Source organism: Panthera onca, chromosome B3 (genome assembly GCF_046562875.1).
Source record: "Panthera onca isolate mPanOnc1 chromosome B3, mPanOnc1 haplotype 2, whole genome shotgun sequence".
NCBI lineage: Eukaryota > Metazoa > Chordata > Mammalia > Carnivora > Felidae > Panthera > Panthera onca.
The window spans coordinates 19273772-19291905 of NC_138344.1; the positions used below are offsets into that span (position 1 = coordinate 19273772).

Genomic DNA, 18134 nt, shown 5'->3' on the forward strand with positions numbered 1-18134 from the left:
ACAAAGCGTCACCAAGACACTGGATGGACATTCAAGCTTGAGAAGGAAACTGCTCATACCCTGTCCTAAATCCCTCTAGTTAGCTAGTATGATGGAGAACTTAACTTTGTCATCAGGACGCATACTGTGCTCTTCCTTACTGAAGAATAAAAACATCTGTGCTTTTTTTCCAAAGGAAAACTAAACATCCCCACAAAGTAAATGACAATTAGGCTGAATGGCAGCAATCCCTCCCAAGAGCACAATGTTATTATACTGGGTCTTAACTGTCATTACACGGTAAGTACCTGTCCCGGACTGGAACTGGCATCCACAAAGCTTGCTCCCTTGGCATCAAAGATCTAAACTTTTTTTGATTCTTGGATTATAGAGCAACCATACACAATTTATCCTGTAGTTAAGATCTAGCCTAAAACCCCGAGAATGTTCATGCACACAATAGCACGTGGGCACTGGTTAAAATGCAGATTCCAATGGGCGCAGTCAGTCCAATATGGGGCCAGGAAGGTGCATCAGTACCAGGAAGCCAGATGGGGCATGGAGTGGGTTTGAAGACCCTTGTTCTAGAGAACAGAGAATGGACAAGCTGAAGAGGAACAAAGGACAGGCTCACTGGAGGGGGGTGCGGGGGAGAGGAAGAGGCACTTGAAAGTTTCATTTCACTCCCAAACTGCATTCTACATAAATATTCCCCCTGAAATAACTTGAAAAACTTTATAAATCAGTGTTTCAGTTTTTTACTCTCCAAATGTTATACAATTCTTTAGCTAAAACAGGAGTAATGAGACAAAATGGTCCTGAAAAGTACAATAGAAAAATACTGTTGACTGGTTTATTTTCCCGAATGAGCAACAGACTATTTACAAATAAGCAGATCTCCAACGATGTGTATTAAAATGGCAAGTCTATTACTGTTTGAAATCTAAATGAAAAAGAAAATTTATTAAGGCACATTTGATCTGTGAGTTTTTAAAACAAACGAACTTTCTGGTGTAATGACAGATTTCACTTTTGTCCCCAAAACATGTGAGCACCAAAATTGTCAAAGAACACTTAATATTTAGTAAAACAGTAAGGAATGTAAAAATTGAGGAGGGAAAAGCATTTTCAAAAGGAAATCTTTGGAGATCAGTTTACTGCAAATAAAATAACACTAAAACACACTCCTGATACACATAAATACTAATAGCCTAACAGGTACTTGAGAAATGGCCGAGCTCTAAACAATGGATATTAAATAAATTAAAGGTATTTCAGATACAAAGAATAAAACAAAACAGTAATTAAAGATTGAAACAGCCAACTCCACCAATGTAACACAGACAGGATGAACAAAACCAAAATACATTTTCCCCCAATGCTTTCATTAGGGAGGGTTTTTGTTTCTGTTTTAGCTTGTGTACATTAGATTTATTACAATAATTCTTCTTTGCCATTCCAAATATTAATAGTGTACCCTTTAAAGATGAGGAGAAAAAAAAAAACAAAAAACCAAATCCTTCTTGGAATTTAATGCCAGGTCCATTAAGCCACACGAATTACGACGACAGCCATTCATCTTACTGTGCCTTTCTCCCCTTGCTTTTAAAACAACTCCGTGACCACAATGAGCACAAGTTGGGGGAAAGAATCAACTTTGGAAAGCTCTCCCGACAATGATGATACAGCTTATTATCACATTTCCTTATTTTACAATTAGAACATGAAATGGCTTTAAAAAAAAAAAATCGCCATTGAAAAAAAAAAGACAAAAGGTCGAATCTGTGCAACGTTACCAGTTACAACAAAACATGTACCAGAGTTACAGTGTTCTGTTACATTAATACTTTGCAGGAACGTTCATGTTTTCTACCATAGGACCACAGCAAAGGGGTCTGCAAAGAAACGCATAAAACACAACGAAACACGACAAGAAAGTTCTGTCCATCAGGTACATTTCAAGTCATTATCAAGCAGGCCTGCTACATGACGTTCAGCAAGAAAATGTGCTCAAAGGCAAACATGATCACATTTTTGTTCAAAAAGCTCAATCATTAAGGAGTCCTTTGTAAGAAAATCATGTGTAAAATATATCCTTGTATGGACTTCGAAAACGGATCATACAAAAAATTTTTGAAAAATAAATTAGATAATTAAAAACGTCTCTTCCAGCAAAGCTGGACCTTAGGCTGTCCTCACTGAGCCACTGTTATTGCTGTTTTTACTGTAACTTGGGTCGTTTTTTTCCAGCCACATTTCAGCCAGCTGCTGTGTGGACCCATATGTGGATGCTTTGGACCCCAAGCACATTTTGTACTGTTTGGGATCGAGATTGGGATCACAAAAGACAGGATGGTGGACGTGGACTACTCCCACTTCTTGGCTCCTAAATGTCTTCAAACCTGCCTGGACAACCTTGTTGAAAAGGTCCACATCCTCGAGCCCCCAGCCCTGGATGGAAACATCAAAGCCGCCTACTCGGACAAGATCTCCCTTGTAAATGCAAGTAATGCCAAACCCATAGTTTCTCCAGAAGCCAGTTTTCTGAGTGAAGGCAAAATGGTTATCACTGGGAACTTTCCCACTATAAACAATCTTTGGATCGTACTGGCTAAAGATGATTGGAAAATATATCTGTTGGCCCAGAACTGTATTTGCTCGACATCGTTGAAGGAATTCTGTAGTAAACACGAGGTCAACGTCACAGAAAAAGAGCAGAGACTCGTTACTGAACTGGGAAGACCCTACTTCAAGGGCCAGAGCTCTTGAAAACTCTCCAGACACAGGCAAAATCTGCATGTCAGCTTTAGGGTACTTAATGCGATAATCTCTCATGAGTTCAACTTGTTTGGCCTTGTCAGGGTTCGAGTCAGAATTGAAAAGCAGAACCACGAGCTTGACGTTCTGATTGGGAATGAGACACGTCTTCTCGAAGTTTCCCATGAATCTCACAAACATGTCGAAACGCCCAGACAATGGAATCAATATATTTATCTTTTTCTCTTTGGGTTCTTTGTGCTCGTTCTTTGATCCAGGGAGCTGAAAGGGAACAAGTTTCTTCAGGGAATTTGAGAGAAAGGACAAGGATCCGGATTCCTGATTGATTTTGTTGGCCAATTCCTTTGCATCCAGTTCCTCGTGCTCCACAAACTGGATCTTGCTGAAGGTCTGCTGTAAATATGCATGTCGCCGGACGGGAACAGTCATTTTTTTCCCTTTGTGCTTTTTGTACAGAAGGAGCAGGTCCAGGATGTATTCGGCCCCATACATGGGGTTCACCCGGCGGTAGCCATACTGTATCTCCTTGAAGTCAATAATGCGTCCTCTGGTCTTGGCATTGGCGTTGATCATCTCCATGACCTGCATGACAATGTCATCCAGGGCCTCCCTCTGAGCGGAGTCCATCCCTCTCCGAGGCGGCTGGCCCTCAGCTGCAGAATACAAGTATTTCCCAGTCAGAAACTCCCACTCCAGGATCTCCTCCCGCTGGCGGGGCTGAAACCTCATGAAGGAAGGTGGGATTCCCAGCTGGAGGTCTTCTTTGTGAATCTCTGTGTTGCTGTATCTGCCCATCAGGACGATCTCTCGGTGGAGCTGGATGGTGCGGTGGCGAAGCTCGGCTATCTTGCGGCTGAGCATGTAGCTGTGGAGCCGGTACTGGTAGGGTGGGTTTTTGTTGGGGTGCAGGGTGATGGCTCGGTGAATTTTACTATTATGGAGATCTCTAATGTACCCCTTTTTGTTCTGTTCGTAATTCTCATAAAAAAGCTGCTGCATCTGTTAAGAAAAAAAAAAAAAAGATGGCTAGGTTAGTATCACGTGACTCTGTCCCTCTAGTCTCGCATTTCCTTACACACCTGCAAAGTCTTCAAAAAAATCTAAATATTTGAAATCTTTCCAAATGAGCCACCAAAGCATACCAGAAGCCTTAGGAAAAGCCCAATCTCCAGCAGTCCGATGGGATGAAATGAGTAAGAAATATGAACTGCATCAAGAAATAAGCCTTCATCAATAACCAGAGTTGGCCAATATAATTCTAAAGGCAATTTTAAGAATTGTTTTCCTATAGAAAACAATTTTAAGAAAGTTTTCCTATAGAAAAGGTGTAATCTTCAGATCACAGTCAGCATACCTGCAAGAGAATGTCACCCTGGGTCCCCACCAAGCCCATGTAAGGGACCCAAGAGCCGAGGTCCCCCCTCCTGCAGACTGGCCCCCAGTGGGAGCTGCTGCCCAGCTGGAAGAACAGACCCTACAGCTACCCCTACACAGGATGGTGTAAAGAGAAAAACTCCAGGAGCGGGACCTGACGCAGGACTAACACTGCTTCCAGGGAGCTGAAGACAAGGAAAGGGGAGGAGACCTGCCATCTGGAAGGGCATGCTGCAGGCGAAGCCAAGGTTCTGCAAGGTCACTGGAAGTGAGCACTTTGACTTGCTTGTTCCTAGTGTCAAGTGCACCTCCCCACAGCCTCTGTGCAGGCAGGAGAGGGTCTGCTCACTCAGCACCGGGGCTCCAGCACTGGCACAGGGCAGCACACGGCGGGCTCAGAATGTCCAGCTAAAAGGCAGGCAACCCAAACGGGCCCATTATTCCACCAACTCGTCCCCTGTCCTGGGACACTGGCTTGGGGGGAGCAGGGGGGACAAAGGTTTGAGGTCCATCAGCCCGAATGCGGCATGTTCCTTAAGTCAGATAGAGAGTATACTTAATTCCCCTGAACATCCGAGCGGTGAGATGATGAGTATCTACAAAGCCTTCTGGAACGAAGAATAAAAATCTGCAAAAACCATTCAATAATATTGAAGTTGGTATGTGATAAATTAGTCCTGTTTCATTTGTGGGTCATTTTGGGGTTTTGTTCATATTGCTAAATACTAACGCTTGATAGGGTGATATGTATGTGAACCAAGCAGTTTATGTGCCTTTGGAAAGTCTTTTTTTTTCTAAGACATGGCAATCAATGTAACAGTAAAATATATGGGTTAGCATTTTTACATCCAGTTTTCTTCTTCGATATGATACTACAAACTACCAATAAATAAAGCCAATAAGAAAGAAAAAAAGGGGAAATACTTCCACAGAATGGTGAGAGAGATAGAAACAGAGACAGAAAGACAGAGAGGAAGAGGGGGCAAAGAATAGAGGCCAGGTTCTGAGCAAGGCCTCCACCCACATTCACTCCCTCACTCAATTCTCAGGGAGCCACGAGTCTGGCAAATGCTGACCTTCTCAAACTCGGCCCTTTGCTCTCCTGGACGCCTGTGAGGTCCGTTCGCAGAGCAGGACTTAGCCTGGAATAAGACAACATCTCGGAAGTGCCCTGTTTCCAACTTTCTTCCCACAAGGTCTGTGATCAACATGTGACCTGGGTGCATGGGATCAGCCACTGAGGTAGTTCCCAAATTCTAAATTAATTAGAAAAAGCAGTCAGGTGTCAAAGAAGCTAGAAGGCAGGCAGAGCATCCCGAACCTGGGAGAGCATCCCCGCCGTTGTGGTGTGCCAGGAGGCGCTGGGCGCACGCAGGGTGCTCCCTGACCGGCCTGCAGGGCCCCTCGTAGTTTCTGCTCCCAGGGGATAGCATACAACACAGGCACTCACTGATGTGCGACTTTACACATGTCTTCTGTCATTTACCAGGCAACGCGGGAGAGCAAAACTCTAATGCTGGACTCAAACGGCCAGAAGCAAGGCTGCAGTCCGGGATGTGCTTAGGGAAAGCAGGGCGCCTGGACTCCCCTTACCCCTGCGGGCCCCAACAGCAGCCCGGAGGCCCTTCCTCCAGTTATCTGAGTCCTGCCCCCTCCCCCCTCCCCTGAGGATGCCACCTGGGTGTGGGGGAGCTCCGGAAAGGACACAGCAGTGCCCCCACCACCACGGCAAAGGAATCAGCAATGGCCCAGGGCTCCATGCCTGCGGACTAGTAAAACAACTACTGTATGAGAGACGGAAGGCTATGTAATAATTTATATGTATTTGTTATGATGACATAGTATTTTCATTTTGTCCATTTAAAATTTTTAACAGTGGGCATGAAGAACCATGGCTTGTTTTAAAGGTCTCTCCATTTGCAAGAATATAAACACAATGAACCATACAAGCTGCTTTCCAAAATTAGGTCAGAAGAGCCTGAAGCCAGTGGTGTTCCTCCCCCCTCCAGCCCTTGCCCCCTGCAGACAGCTAGTGCCCAGCCCACCTCCCCGGGGTCTCAGGCCTTCTCTTCTCTCTCCAGGCTGGACTATGCCTCCTCAGGGCTTCCCAATGGGGCTCCCTGCAGAATTCTGTTCTCCTTCCCTCAGGGCCATTTTGACACAGTAGCAAAAATGGTCTTAAAATACAAATCAGAGGCTTATGGCTAAAAATGAAGTCCTAGAGGGGCGCCTGGGTGGCGCAGTCGGTTAAGCGTCCGACTTCAGCCAGGTCACGATCTCGCGGTCTGTGAGTTCGAGCCCCGCGTCAGGCTCTGGGCTGATGGCTCGGAGCCTGGAGCCTGTTTCCGATTCTGTGTCTCCCTCTCTCTCTGCCCCTCCCCCGTTCATGCTCTGTCTCTCTCTGTCCCAAAAATAAATAAAAAACGTTGAAAAAAAAATGTTTAAAAAAAAAAAAAAAAAAGAAAAAAAAAAGAGAAAAAAAAAAAAAGAAAAAAAAAAAAAAATGAAGTCCTAGAACCCATATGATTCTTTCCAAATTATCTCTTCAAAGAGAAGAAAGAAGTAAGAAAGGAATAAACCCACAAGGACCAAGAGAATGGGAGAGGAAACACAGTAGGGAAGAGATGCCCCCAAATGCTGAGGACATGAAAAGGGAGCCAAGGAAGATGGCAGCTAACGGCCTGCTCTAAACAGTAAGCCAATGTGCCCTTCAGAACCCCAGGAAAGGTGCTGTGAAAGGCAGGGGTGAGGCCCAGTGCTGGACTCAGCGAAACCACAGGCACATGGAGGGAGGAGAGCGCTGGCAGATGTCCAGCATCTTCAAAGACATGCTCCAGGTTACTCTGCCATTTAGATGATGGGGGTGTTGCCCAAATTCATGTAGGACTGCCCACCAACTGTAACAGAATCAGGATGCACGAGGAGCAAGTATTGGAGGTTTCTTAACACGGTCATCATTTACGGTAGTTGTTCCAGAAGAGATCTGTCTACAGGCTCCTTCCCTCACTCCTCTAGGACTTAGTTCACTGAACAGCTGGGCAGGGATGAAAGCAAGGCTGATAGCTGGAGGGAAATGAACGTCTAAAGAGCAGGGCTCCCAGCCCTTTCCTCAACTGGGTCTCAGAGCACTCACCCTCCACTCTCCATTCCCAGTAGGAGACTGGAAGAGTCTTTTCTGCATCAATTAAACATTCCCATTGATTATCTGGAGTCCTCCTGCAAAAGGGATCGCCCAAGGCCAGATTACTACAGCTATGACACTAGTTTAAGGAATCTTGCCTACAGGGCTTTCAGTTAGCTTCTTCAATGCCTGAGTCTTCCTTGATCATCAACAGCCAGGGACCATCAGGCAGCTGAAGGAGGGTTCCAACAGGAAAGATGGAGACAGAACACAGAAACAAAAGATTGCCGAAAGAGAAACGATGCAGTGAACAGAAGAGAAAACAACGGAAACAAAAAACAAACCTGTAGCACATTAACACAGAAGACAAGGCACTCGTGCAACAAAAACTGAGTACTGTAAAAAAAAAAAAAAAAAAAAAAAAAAAAAAAAATCAAAAAAACCAAAAACGCTCTTGAAAATAAACATAAAATAGCCAAAGAAAAAAAGGAGAGTTTGAGGATAAAGCTGAAGGACATCCCAGAAAAGAGAGATGAAAACAAAACCAGGAAACAGAAAAGTATTCATTCCAAAAAGAGAAAAAGCACATGAGGGAGAGAGTAACAATACAGAAAATGGGCTCAGAATTAAAGACACAGTTGCTGAATTAAACCCCAACTACCTAGTACTAAGAGTACAAACTCGGAACACCACAGATAAAGCAATCTGAAAAACTTCCAAAGAGGAGGAAAAGGGCCATGTATAAATTAACCAGAAACTAGAGTGCTCTGTCCTGATTGGAAGAGAAAGACCAATGCCTTGTTAAAAGCAGGGGGGGAGTGAAAGTTATTCTCAATGGAGAATTCTCTTCCCAACCAAACGACCCATCGAGTAGGAGGGTAGAAGAGAGATTTTCAGACATTCAAGGACGGTTTTACCTCGTACTCATTCCATCCCAGCTATGAAAGGATGTGCCCTTCTAGAGTGAGGGAATACATCTAGAAAGATGATCACATAGGATCCTGGAAACAAAAGGTACAACAGAGAAGAAAGCAAAGAGAGCCCCAGAAAGTCAGTGCAGGTAAGCCCCATAAGAAGAGTGCAATGGACTGGATGTCTGCGGACTCCCAATTCACCCCAACTGACACGCTAAAGTGCTCTCAACGTGATGTTATCTGGAGGTGGCGCCTCTGGAAGGTGACTGAGTTTAGATGAAGTCATGAGGGTGAGGCCCCTGCGGTGGGATGGGGGCCTGTATAAGGGGGTGAAGGGACCAGAGCACTCAGTCCCCACCAAGACGGTACACAAGAAAGCAGGTCTGTAAACCAGGCAGACGGTCGTCACCAGAACCTGACCATGCAGATACCTTCATCTCAGACCTCCAGCCTCCAGAACTGTGAGAAATACATTTCTGCTGTTTAAACCACCCAGTTGACAGTGTTTTTGCTCTGGCAGCCAGGACAGACTTGAGACAAAGAGTTCTAGAGCAGACTGGGGGAACTGGTATCCAGACATTCACTACATCTCCAGAGTCTGGCTCATGCCGGACACAAGACGCTCAGCAGTTATTTGGTGAATTTATGATAAACAGGAAAGTCTTTACGCACAGCAGGTATCAAGATACTGTGGCATGATTTAATGCAGAAGAACACAGATGACGAAGGCTGACAGACATGAGATCCTCAGTAACTAACGATGAGGGATTAAGCCTGAGGTCACTCTGGCTAGAATATATTTTGGAATGTAAAAATCAGCAGTGTATTTTGAGGAAAAATAAGTACCCTTCCAGACAAAGGATGTAGTTGTTATTTGTCCTTTACTCCCTAGAAAACTGAGTCCATGACTACACATTTTATTCTTGGCTATCAAAACCCTATGCATGCAGAGTGATCTCCAAAGGGAGTCCTCTGTGCAGTGCATGGTCTGCTGCACATGACTGCTGCTTCTTACAGGCTCACCAGGACATCACATCCCCGAACACTTTCAGGACTACATTTCTCAACATCTTTTAGAGGCCGTCTGAGGCTATGACTTTCATAGTGTCGGACGTCTCGGCAAGCTTCACCCAAAACAGAGCATGTGTGCTAAAGGCATAAACACAAAGAAAATTAATTCTTGACATTTGACTAACGGGCTTATGGAAGCCTTAAAATCCCCAGGAATGATTACAGACTGAGAATGTGAACTTAGAGGAAAGTTGTAGGTATCTTCTGACTAACCTCTAAAAATCTAAATGAAAGGAACGTTATGTTATATCCTTTTTTCTTTTTTTTTTTTTTTTTTAAATGAAGAAATCTTTTGCAAGACAGAGATGGCGTGAGCGTGTGTGTTCGGGGGAACAGCACTTATTCTGTTACAAATGAGGCCAAGTCTATGCCCAGACTAGCTCGTGCTCTCCCCTCCTGTATCACCCCCAAAGGATTTACTTAGTACACTAATATTACTACAAAATAAACATTTAGACAAAGAAGCCACCCACCTGACAGACTGGATGGAAAAGACACCTGCTATGATCCTAAGAAAAATCTAAATAAATAGCTCCTTGTCTAAAAGAGCAAATGTGGACATAAGTACTTTACAGGTGAGCAGACAGAATGTCTACAGGTGAGGCCATGCACCTCCACTGAAGGGTACTGATGCTGATACTAAGACCCTGCCCAAATCGGCTTCTAGTGGCACCTTTTGTTCATTCAGCACATTTAACAAATGCCATCAACTTCTATACAAAGCCTTATTACAAAATGGCTTCGGAGGAAAGGTAAGGAAAAAGGTTGTGAGTGTGCACCACCACCCCCCTCCATCTATCCCCTTTCCACTTTTACCCCGTCACCTTTTCCACCTGTTCACATCAAGTGATCTTAGTGCTTTTGGATCTCCTGTCTGCCTTTGTAGTATTTTAGGCATTTGCTTTTGCTCTGGGGATCCCTTGCGAAGTTCTCCTCAAATTATCTTTGTTTTTATCTTCACTAGTTCCTAGTTTCCTGCTGTCATTTGGGTTTTGCCTTTAAAGATGCCTGGTTGCATTTAAGAATGCTGCAGGTGAGATGAAATCAAGCCATTTTGCTCTGGGGCACTGGAATGAGGAACAGTTGGATCATTAAGGTGAACATCTGTACCTTCTATTATGCGTTGTCCCTCTTTTCCTCAAATTATGGCTAACATGCTGTTCACTACAATGTTCCCCACTAAGCAGATAAGAGGCAGGTGCCATTTAATTTCTGGACTCCAGGCAATTGCCTAGATTCAACAGGAATGAAGTCCTCTACCTTTAAGAGGTATAATTACGTGACTAAAGTAAGTGTTTAGCAATTTAGTGGTAATAGAAATAAACTACTATTTCTCTGTGAGAAAGTTCAGAATGTAACAATTTAAAATAAACATTCAGAAGTAAGACTATATGGAGACATTTATCGCTTTTATGCTACTAGTGAGCTGTAAGACCTTGGAGGAGTCACTTGAATTTGTTGGGTCTCAAAGTTCTCTCGTTTATAGAATGTCTATATCGTACTAAAGGTTCCTTCAGTGTGAAGAATTCTAAGATGGGATCTACGTGCTAGTTTCATAACCAATCACATAGGATTCTAAAGTCATGCTGTGATGTTCTACCCATCCATCCTGATATGGTTGAAGATACAGCATTAGAACGTTACAAGATTCTACCTTCACTGAGTCAAACTGTTTGGAGCATTAAAAGATACCACTACATCCCAGTTAACTGCTTCCGTCTTATAAAAGCAAACCTCCAATTCTTCTTTTTTTTTAACGGTTACTTACTTATTTATTTGGGGGGGTATGGGGGTACGAGGAAGGGGCAGTGTTAAAGAGACAGAGAATCTTAAGCAGTCTCCACGCTCAGCGCAAAGCCCAACATGGGACTCAGTCTTACAACCATGAGATCATGCCATGAGCCGAAATCAAGAGTCAGAGGCTTAACTGACTGAGCCATCCAGGGGCCCTGCAAACCTCCAATTCTGCTATAAAAATAGTTAAGGATAGGAGATTCATAACAGGTCATTGTAGTAATTCCATGCGGCAACAAATATGTAGTTTGTTTGTTACAAAGCATTCAAATTTAAATTTTAAGAAAACTTCATTATTTTTTTTTTTTTTTTTTTTTTTTTAAATTTTTTTTTATTTATTTTTGGGACAGAGAGAGACAGAGCATGAACGGGGGAGGGGCAGAGAGAGAGGGAGACACAGAATGGGAAACAGGCTCCAGGCTCTGAGCCATCAGCCCAGAGCCTGACGCGGGGCTCGAACTCACAGACCGTGAGATCGTGACCTGGCTGAAGTCGGAAGCTTAACCGACTGCGCCACCCAGGCGCCCCAAGAAAACTTCATTATTATGTAGTATAGTTCAATAATCTGTCACTTGGCACATTCCTTCCAAGAATATTACATAATGGGAAGTTAAAAAGTACTGCAGGAGAAAACACAAATCTGTGCATACAGGTTTCTTTTATAATCACAAGGTCATTTCTTGCATAAAAAACGTGGAAGAAAGCCTTTTTAAAACACATACAGCACCACTGATGGTTTAATTTCCAGTGTCCATAATACAGCTCTTAAGCTTTGTTCTAAAAAGTGTCCCCATAACCTTGGACTCCGGAAAAGCCATCTCCTGTACTGTGAGATGTTTCAGAACTGTGACTCATTCTATGGTAAATCTGAGAGGGGCTAACAAATATCAAGGTCACGCTATTCCCAGGAACTTCTAGCCCAGCTGGGAACACCCATCAACTACCCACATCTAATCTTCAGTTAACAAATACCGACTGCTACAGTCTTCATTAGCAAATGTCCTTGGCATCCTCTGCAAGGAAGGCCAACATTCTCATTAAGTCACGGTTCTCCCCATTAGCTGTTTACATTAGTGTCCATCATTAAATATGTATTTCAGCTGCATCAACAGACTATCACTGCTCCAGATCGATGGATATTTCTTCATTCTGATTTATGCAGCATTTCAATTCTTTGCAGAGAATTTTTCTTATCCTTTTCTGCTGAAAAATGTTTCAAAGAAAATATGGGTTGCCTAAATGTCAGGAGATCATAACTGGTAATAGTTTCAAAATCATCTCACAGTTTTATATATTTAAATTAACATTCTCATATACCTATAGGTAGGGTTTTTCCAGAGAATTTACTGGCTGAAGCAGGACCTTTAGAGATGAAAGAGACAATCTGTTAATAAATTAGGCCAAGATCACTGGCGTAAACTGGCCTGTCCATGGCTCTCGGGACATATGGTCACTCCACATGCCCCTATTAGGTCTCTCTCCTAATGCGTTTGTATAGGCTTTGCCAATTTGCATTCAATTAGTAAGTTCAAGGATTAGGTGCTTTGTATTTTAAAGAGTTCATTTAAAAAAGCAAATTTTTTCATGGGAATTATGCTGGGCCTCTAGTGGTAAAAAAAAAAAAAAAAAGAAAGAAAGAAAAATAATAAGAGCTGTATGTTTGTGTCTTGATCCATTAGTGCCAAAATCTGAAATCTAAATACCTTTTTGAGAAGTCTGACGCAGTTCTAAAGACCTGAGAACTCAGCTTGGCAAACTATTATGAAAACTGTTGGTAGTAAGGTAATACTTCTACATAAAACAATAAGCAAAGTGATCACACTGAAATCAATAGAGTCTGCGGGTGAACATTTCGTGGTTTGAATAGTCAACAGCGGCAGTGGAAAGAGAACGCCCTTATCTGCAGTCAGAAAACTATCTAAACTTCCATCTCTGCTCTTTACTAACGTTTGACCTTGTGGGAGTCAATTAAGCTTTCCGGGCACTGCCTTTCCCCACCCACCCCCCCCCCCCCCCGCCCCCACCATAGATAAAGAAGCAAATGTGGCAGCATTATGAAGAATGAATGTACGCACAATTATCTTCAAAAGAACAAAGTCTTGCGCAAATGTGGCACCAAATACTTACTGAACACATTAAAGGCACCCTACGAGGCAGGGAAAATCTAAAAGGTCAAGTACAAAGAAAAGATAAGCTTGCACACAAAGATAAAGCACACAGTGGGCAGCACTACCACCTGGGCCCTCAGCCTGCTCTTAAGGGAAGTGTACGAAGGGCTCTCCCTCTGTATAGGTGTTTCTCTAAAGCCTGACTCACAGCAGGTGCCTGGGTCCAGTCACCGTTGGCCACCAGCTGGCCACCACATATGCGTCCCCTCACAGTGCTCCTTCCTAACCCTAGTCCGTATGTGGCCACATACAGCTCTCACCCTGGAGCAAATAACCATAGGAAAAGCAACTTAAGCTATAGCCTAAGGGATCGCCAAAAAACAAACAAAAACAGAAATAAAACTAAAAACAATCTTACGGGGCAATATTGGGGAAGTGCACCAGGTTAGGGAAGTTGGAGGACAGGGACACATAGGAACACAGGCCCAGTGGGTTCAGATCTGATTTTTTTACAGAAAAGCTAGAAATATGGCTATTTTTGTATAAGTTTCCTACTTTTTATTTTTTTTATGTTTATTTATTTTTGAAAGAGAGAGAGAAAGAGTGTGAGTAGGGGAGAGGCAGAGAGAGACAGAATCCGAAGCAGGCTCCAGGCTCTGAGCTGTCAGCACAGAGCCTGACATGAGACTCAAACTCACGAAATGTGAGATCATGACTAGAGCTGAAGCCGGATGCTCAACCAACTGAGCCACTTAGGTGCCCATAAAGTTTCCTAATTTTTAAATGTTAGCCACCAATTCAAATTTTAGAATGAGAGACAGAGAAATATGAGCCCAAATGAACCTGTGGGCCAAATGTGGCATACAAGTTCATTTCCTTCTAGGATTTTTTGAAGTCAAGATTCCTGATTTGTTGTGGAATCTCATTCTAAATAAAGACATTTTAAACCATTTTAACTTGCCACATTTATCAAGTAATATCTTACACACACACACACACACCTAAAGATCCAAGCAGGCTTTGAATGATGAAGGTCCAGGAGCACCTGGGTGGCACAGTCGGTTAAGCATCTGACTTCGGCTCAGGTATGAACTCACTCTCTCTCTCTCTCTCTCTCTCTCTCTCTCTCTCAAAAATAAAGATTAAAAAAAAATTTTTTTTAATGATGAAAGTCTAATGAGTTAGGACAACCCAGTGGAGTTGCAGTCACAAGACGAGGCCACCAGAGGAGGGCAGCAAGGCCAGTGGAGGGGGAGCAAGAGCACAGTCCAATTCCTGTTCACTCCAGCCTTTTGAAAGTACAGCTTCTGCTTGAGAACCTGATGGTAGATATCATGGCTTTGTTTCACACATTCAAGTCAGTATTTCTGTCACACGGTGGTGAGGGAGTCTGCATAGGGACTCCCAGGCTTAATAATCCTGCAATTAACCCCATGTAAATCTGAGAAGGGGCTCTCACTCTGCAATTACAAAGGGTTGAGTTCCTACAGTTGTCTTTAAGAAACGGGGAAAGGGGAAGGAAAGGGAGTGTTTCCAGGGGAAGGGGGGAGCTCTTAAACTCTATAGTATCAGATTTCTAGAGAAGTGATACAAATAAACATTTTCTAAACATAGGCAACCAACAAAGGAGCAAAGGCAATATAAGCTGAAGCAAAGATAGTCTTCAGCAAATGTTGCCAGAGCAACTGAACACTCACAAGAAAAAACAAACAAACAAAAATCAATCTGGACATCGATTTTACACCCTTCACAGAAATTAACTCAAGACAGACCACAGACCTGAATGTAAAAACACAAAACTATAAAAGTCTTTGGAGATAACAGGAGGCAACACAGAGAACCCTGGGTATGGAGACGACGTTTTAATACAGCACCAAAGGTGATCCATGAGAGGAATAATTGAGGAGCCAGACTTCATCAAAATTAAAAAACTTCTCTGCAAAAGACAATGTCAAAAGAATGAGAAGAAAATCCAGAGGCTGGGAGAAAATGTTTGCAAAAAACATATCTGATAAAGGACAAGCGTCCAAAATACACAAAGAACTTTCAAAACTCCCCAAAGAAGATATGCAGATGACCAATAAGCATGTGAAAAGATGTTTAACATCGTATGACATTAGAGAAATGCAAAATAAAATGAGATACCACCACAGACCTATTAAAATGGACAAAATCCAAAATACTGGTAACATCAACTGCTTGGCAAGCATATAGATCAACAGACCCTCTCATGGGGCGTCTCGGTGGCTCAGGTTTTGGCTCAGGTCATGATCTCATGGTTTCGTGAGTTTGAGCCCCACATTAGGCTCTGTGCTGACGATGCGGACCCTCTTAGAATTCTCTCTCTCCCTCACTCTCCACCCCCCTCCCCTGCTCATGCTGTCTTTGTCTCTCTCAAAATAAATAAATAAAACTTAAAAAAATAAAAAATAAAAAAATATAGGATCTCTCGTTCATGGATAGTGGGAACACAAAATGGCACAGCCTCTAAAGACATTTGGCAGTTTCTTACAAAATTAAACGTACCCTTAACTGTTAGATCTAGCAATTACATTCCTTGGTATTTAACCAACTGAATCGAAAACTTACGTCCACACAAAAAGCTGCACACAGGTGTAGCAGCTTTAGTCATAAATTCCCAAACCTGTAGTCAACCAGTGTGTCCTTCAAGCAGGTGAATGAATAAACTGTGGTACATCCAGACAACGGAAAATTATTCAGCAATAAAAAGAAATGAGCTATCAAGCCACGAAAAGACACAGAGGAACCTCTAATGTGTATCATTAAGTGAAAGAAGCCAATCTGAAAAGGCCACTACATACTGTACAATTCCAACTATAGGACATCCTGGAAAAGGCAAAACCTTATATACAATATAAGGATCAGTGGTTGCCAAGAGTTAGGGGAGAGGGGGTGCACAGAGGATTTTTAGGGAAGTGACACTACTCAGTATAATACTACAATGGTGAGAGAATGCACAACATCGAGAGGGAACTCTAATGTAAACTAGGGACTGGGTGATTATGATGTGTCAGTGCAGGCCTGTAACAAATGTAACAAATGCAGACTGTAACAAATGTACCATTCTGTGGGGGTGCTGATGATGTGATCGCGGGGTTGGGGGAGAGACGGGTATATGGGAACACTACAGCCTGCTCAACTTCCCTTTAAACCTCAACTGCTCTAAAAAATAGTGACTTAATTTTTTAAAAACTTGGGGCGCCTAGGTGGCTCAGTCGGTTAAGTGTCCGACTTCAGCTCAGGTCACGATCTCGCGGTCTGCGAGTTCGAGCCCCGCGTGGGGCTCTGGGCTGATGGCTCAGAGCCTGGAGCCTGCTTCCGATTCTGTGCCTCCCTCTCTCTCTGCCCCTCCCCCGTTCATGCTCTGTCTCTGTCTCAAAAATAAATAAACGTTAAAAAAAAAAATAAAAAAAATAAAAACTCACAGGCAACCTAGTAGGAAAAAAAAAATCCTCAAATTATGTTTTATGTTAATGTTTTATGTTAATAAAAGTAGATTCCAGGGGAAGATAGTCAATCCGTTTTCTCTGACTTGTTATTTATAATCAATTCTTTTGCTCTTCCCTTCCACTCATTAGTCTACTCCCTGCTCTAAGCAAAACAAACCCTTTAGAGGAATATATAAAATACTCTAGGATTCAGATCCTTGTGGAAAGAGATATGTGGAAACAAAATCCAAGCGATTAACAATTCACAATGAGTTAAGATTTTTTGGTCTTTGAAGACAGCAAACTAGAAAGCCCTATATAAAAAGAAGAGACTTTTTTTTTTTTTGAGTATTTGAACATCTCATTAGTGTACCTCCTTCCCTCCCTTCCTCCCCCCACACGCACACACTCATTTTAATCCTTACAATTTTAAACCCCTTAAGGGCAAAACCTACTTTTGCTCTAGGTGCCTAGCACAAGCAGTTGCGCAATAAGCACTGGCTGAATAAATGAATGGGTGGATGTTACTTCTCCTACTTTACAAATGAGGACAAAAAAGATTAATCACTTAACACTGTAAGTGGCTCCAGGCGATATTTCAACATCACAATGACAGACAAGCACCTTACCCAACGGAAGAGGTGACACTTTAGGAAAGAGAAGCCACATCGTACCACATGTGCCAGGCAAAGCTACCCCTGTCCTCAAGCCAACCCTGCCCCTCACATTCCCAGGCAGACCGTCCAGGGCTCGGTGGGCAGACCGGTCAAAGGCGAGACACACACTCAGCCCACCCCTGCCCCTCCCTGGCCCCCGCTTCCCCAACTCCCAACAGATACGGCAACAGGACCTCAGAAGACAGCCCCTGAACATGTAGAGTCTGTCCTCAGAGACACGAAAGAGGAAAAGCATCCTTGAAAGAGGATCTTCTAGGGGCACCTGGGGGCTTCAGTCAGTTAAGCGTCTGACTTTGGCTCAGGTCGTCATCTCACGGTTTGAGAGTTTGAGCCCCGCATCGGGGCTCAGCCTGCTATGGGTCCTCTGGGTCCTCTGTTCCCTTCTCTCTCTCTGCCCCTCCCCTGCTCGCTCTCGCTCTCTCTCTCTCTCAAAAAAAAAAAAAAAAAAAAAAAAAAAAAAAAAAAGATGGATCTAGAATTTTCAAAAATCTCACTTAGGGCCCCCTAGCTGCTCCGCCAGACTGAAGTTCCTTGAAGGCAGACCTCGCCCACTATTTCTGCAGCTCCAGCACAGAGCAGAGCCCGGCAGGGGCCACAATCCCTTAATAAACACTGACACAAAGGAGAAAAGGTAAACAGCGGAGAATTTTAGTGTACTGAGCACATAATCATCCTACACTTCTAAAATAACCTACCCGACTTCCAAAACCATCAATAGAACCTTTCTGTTAGTTACATGTTAGGCAACACATTTGAACTGAAAGCGTGTCCTTTGACCCTTCAGAGGTACTTGATTTTTTTTTTTTTTTTAATCCTTATAACCTAATGGAAGTTGAACAGTTTATGATTTTAGAACATGGATAAGCAAC

General features: G+C 43.2%; 1 protein-coding gene across 1 annotated transcript in view; it reads right to left on the reverse strand.

The window, feature by feature from the left end:
• Positions 1 to 721: 721 nt before the first annotated feature.
• The window catches only part of CHSY1 (chondroitin sulfate synthase 1), a 71205-nt gene continuing 53792 nt past the window's right edge, over positions 722 to 18134 (reverse strand). Inside the window, exon 3 of the mRNA XM_060617829.3 lies at positions 722 to 3756. Coding sequence (XP_060473812.1) covers positions 2164 to 3756 — 1593 coding nt within the window. The 3' untranslated portion in view covers positions 722 to 2163. The remainder of the gene's footprint in view (positions 3757 to 18134) is intronic.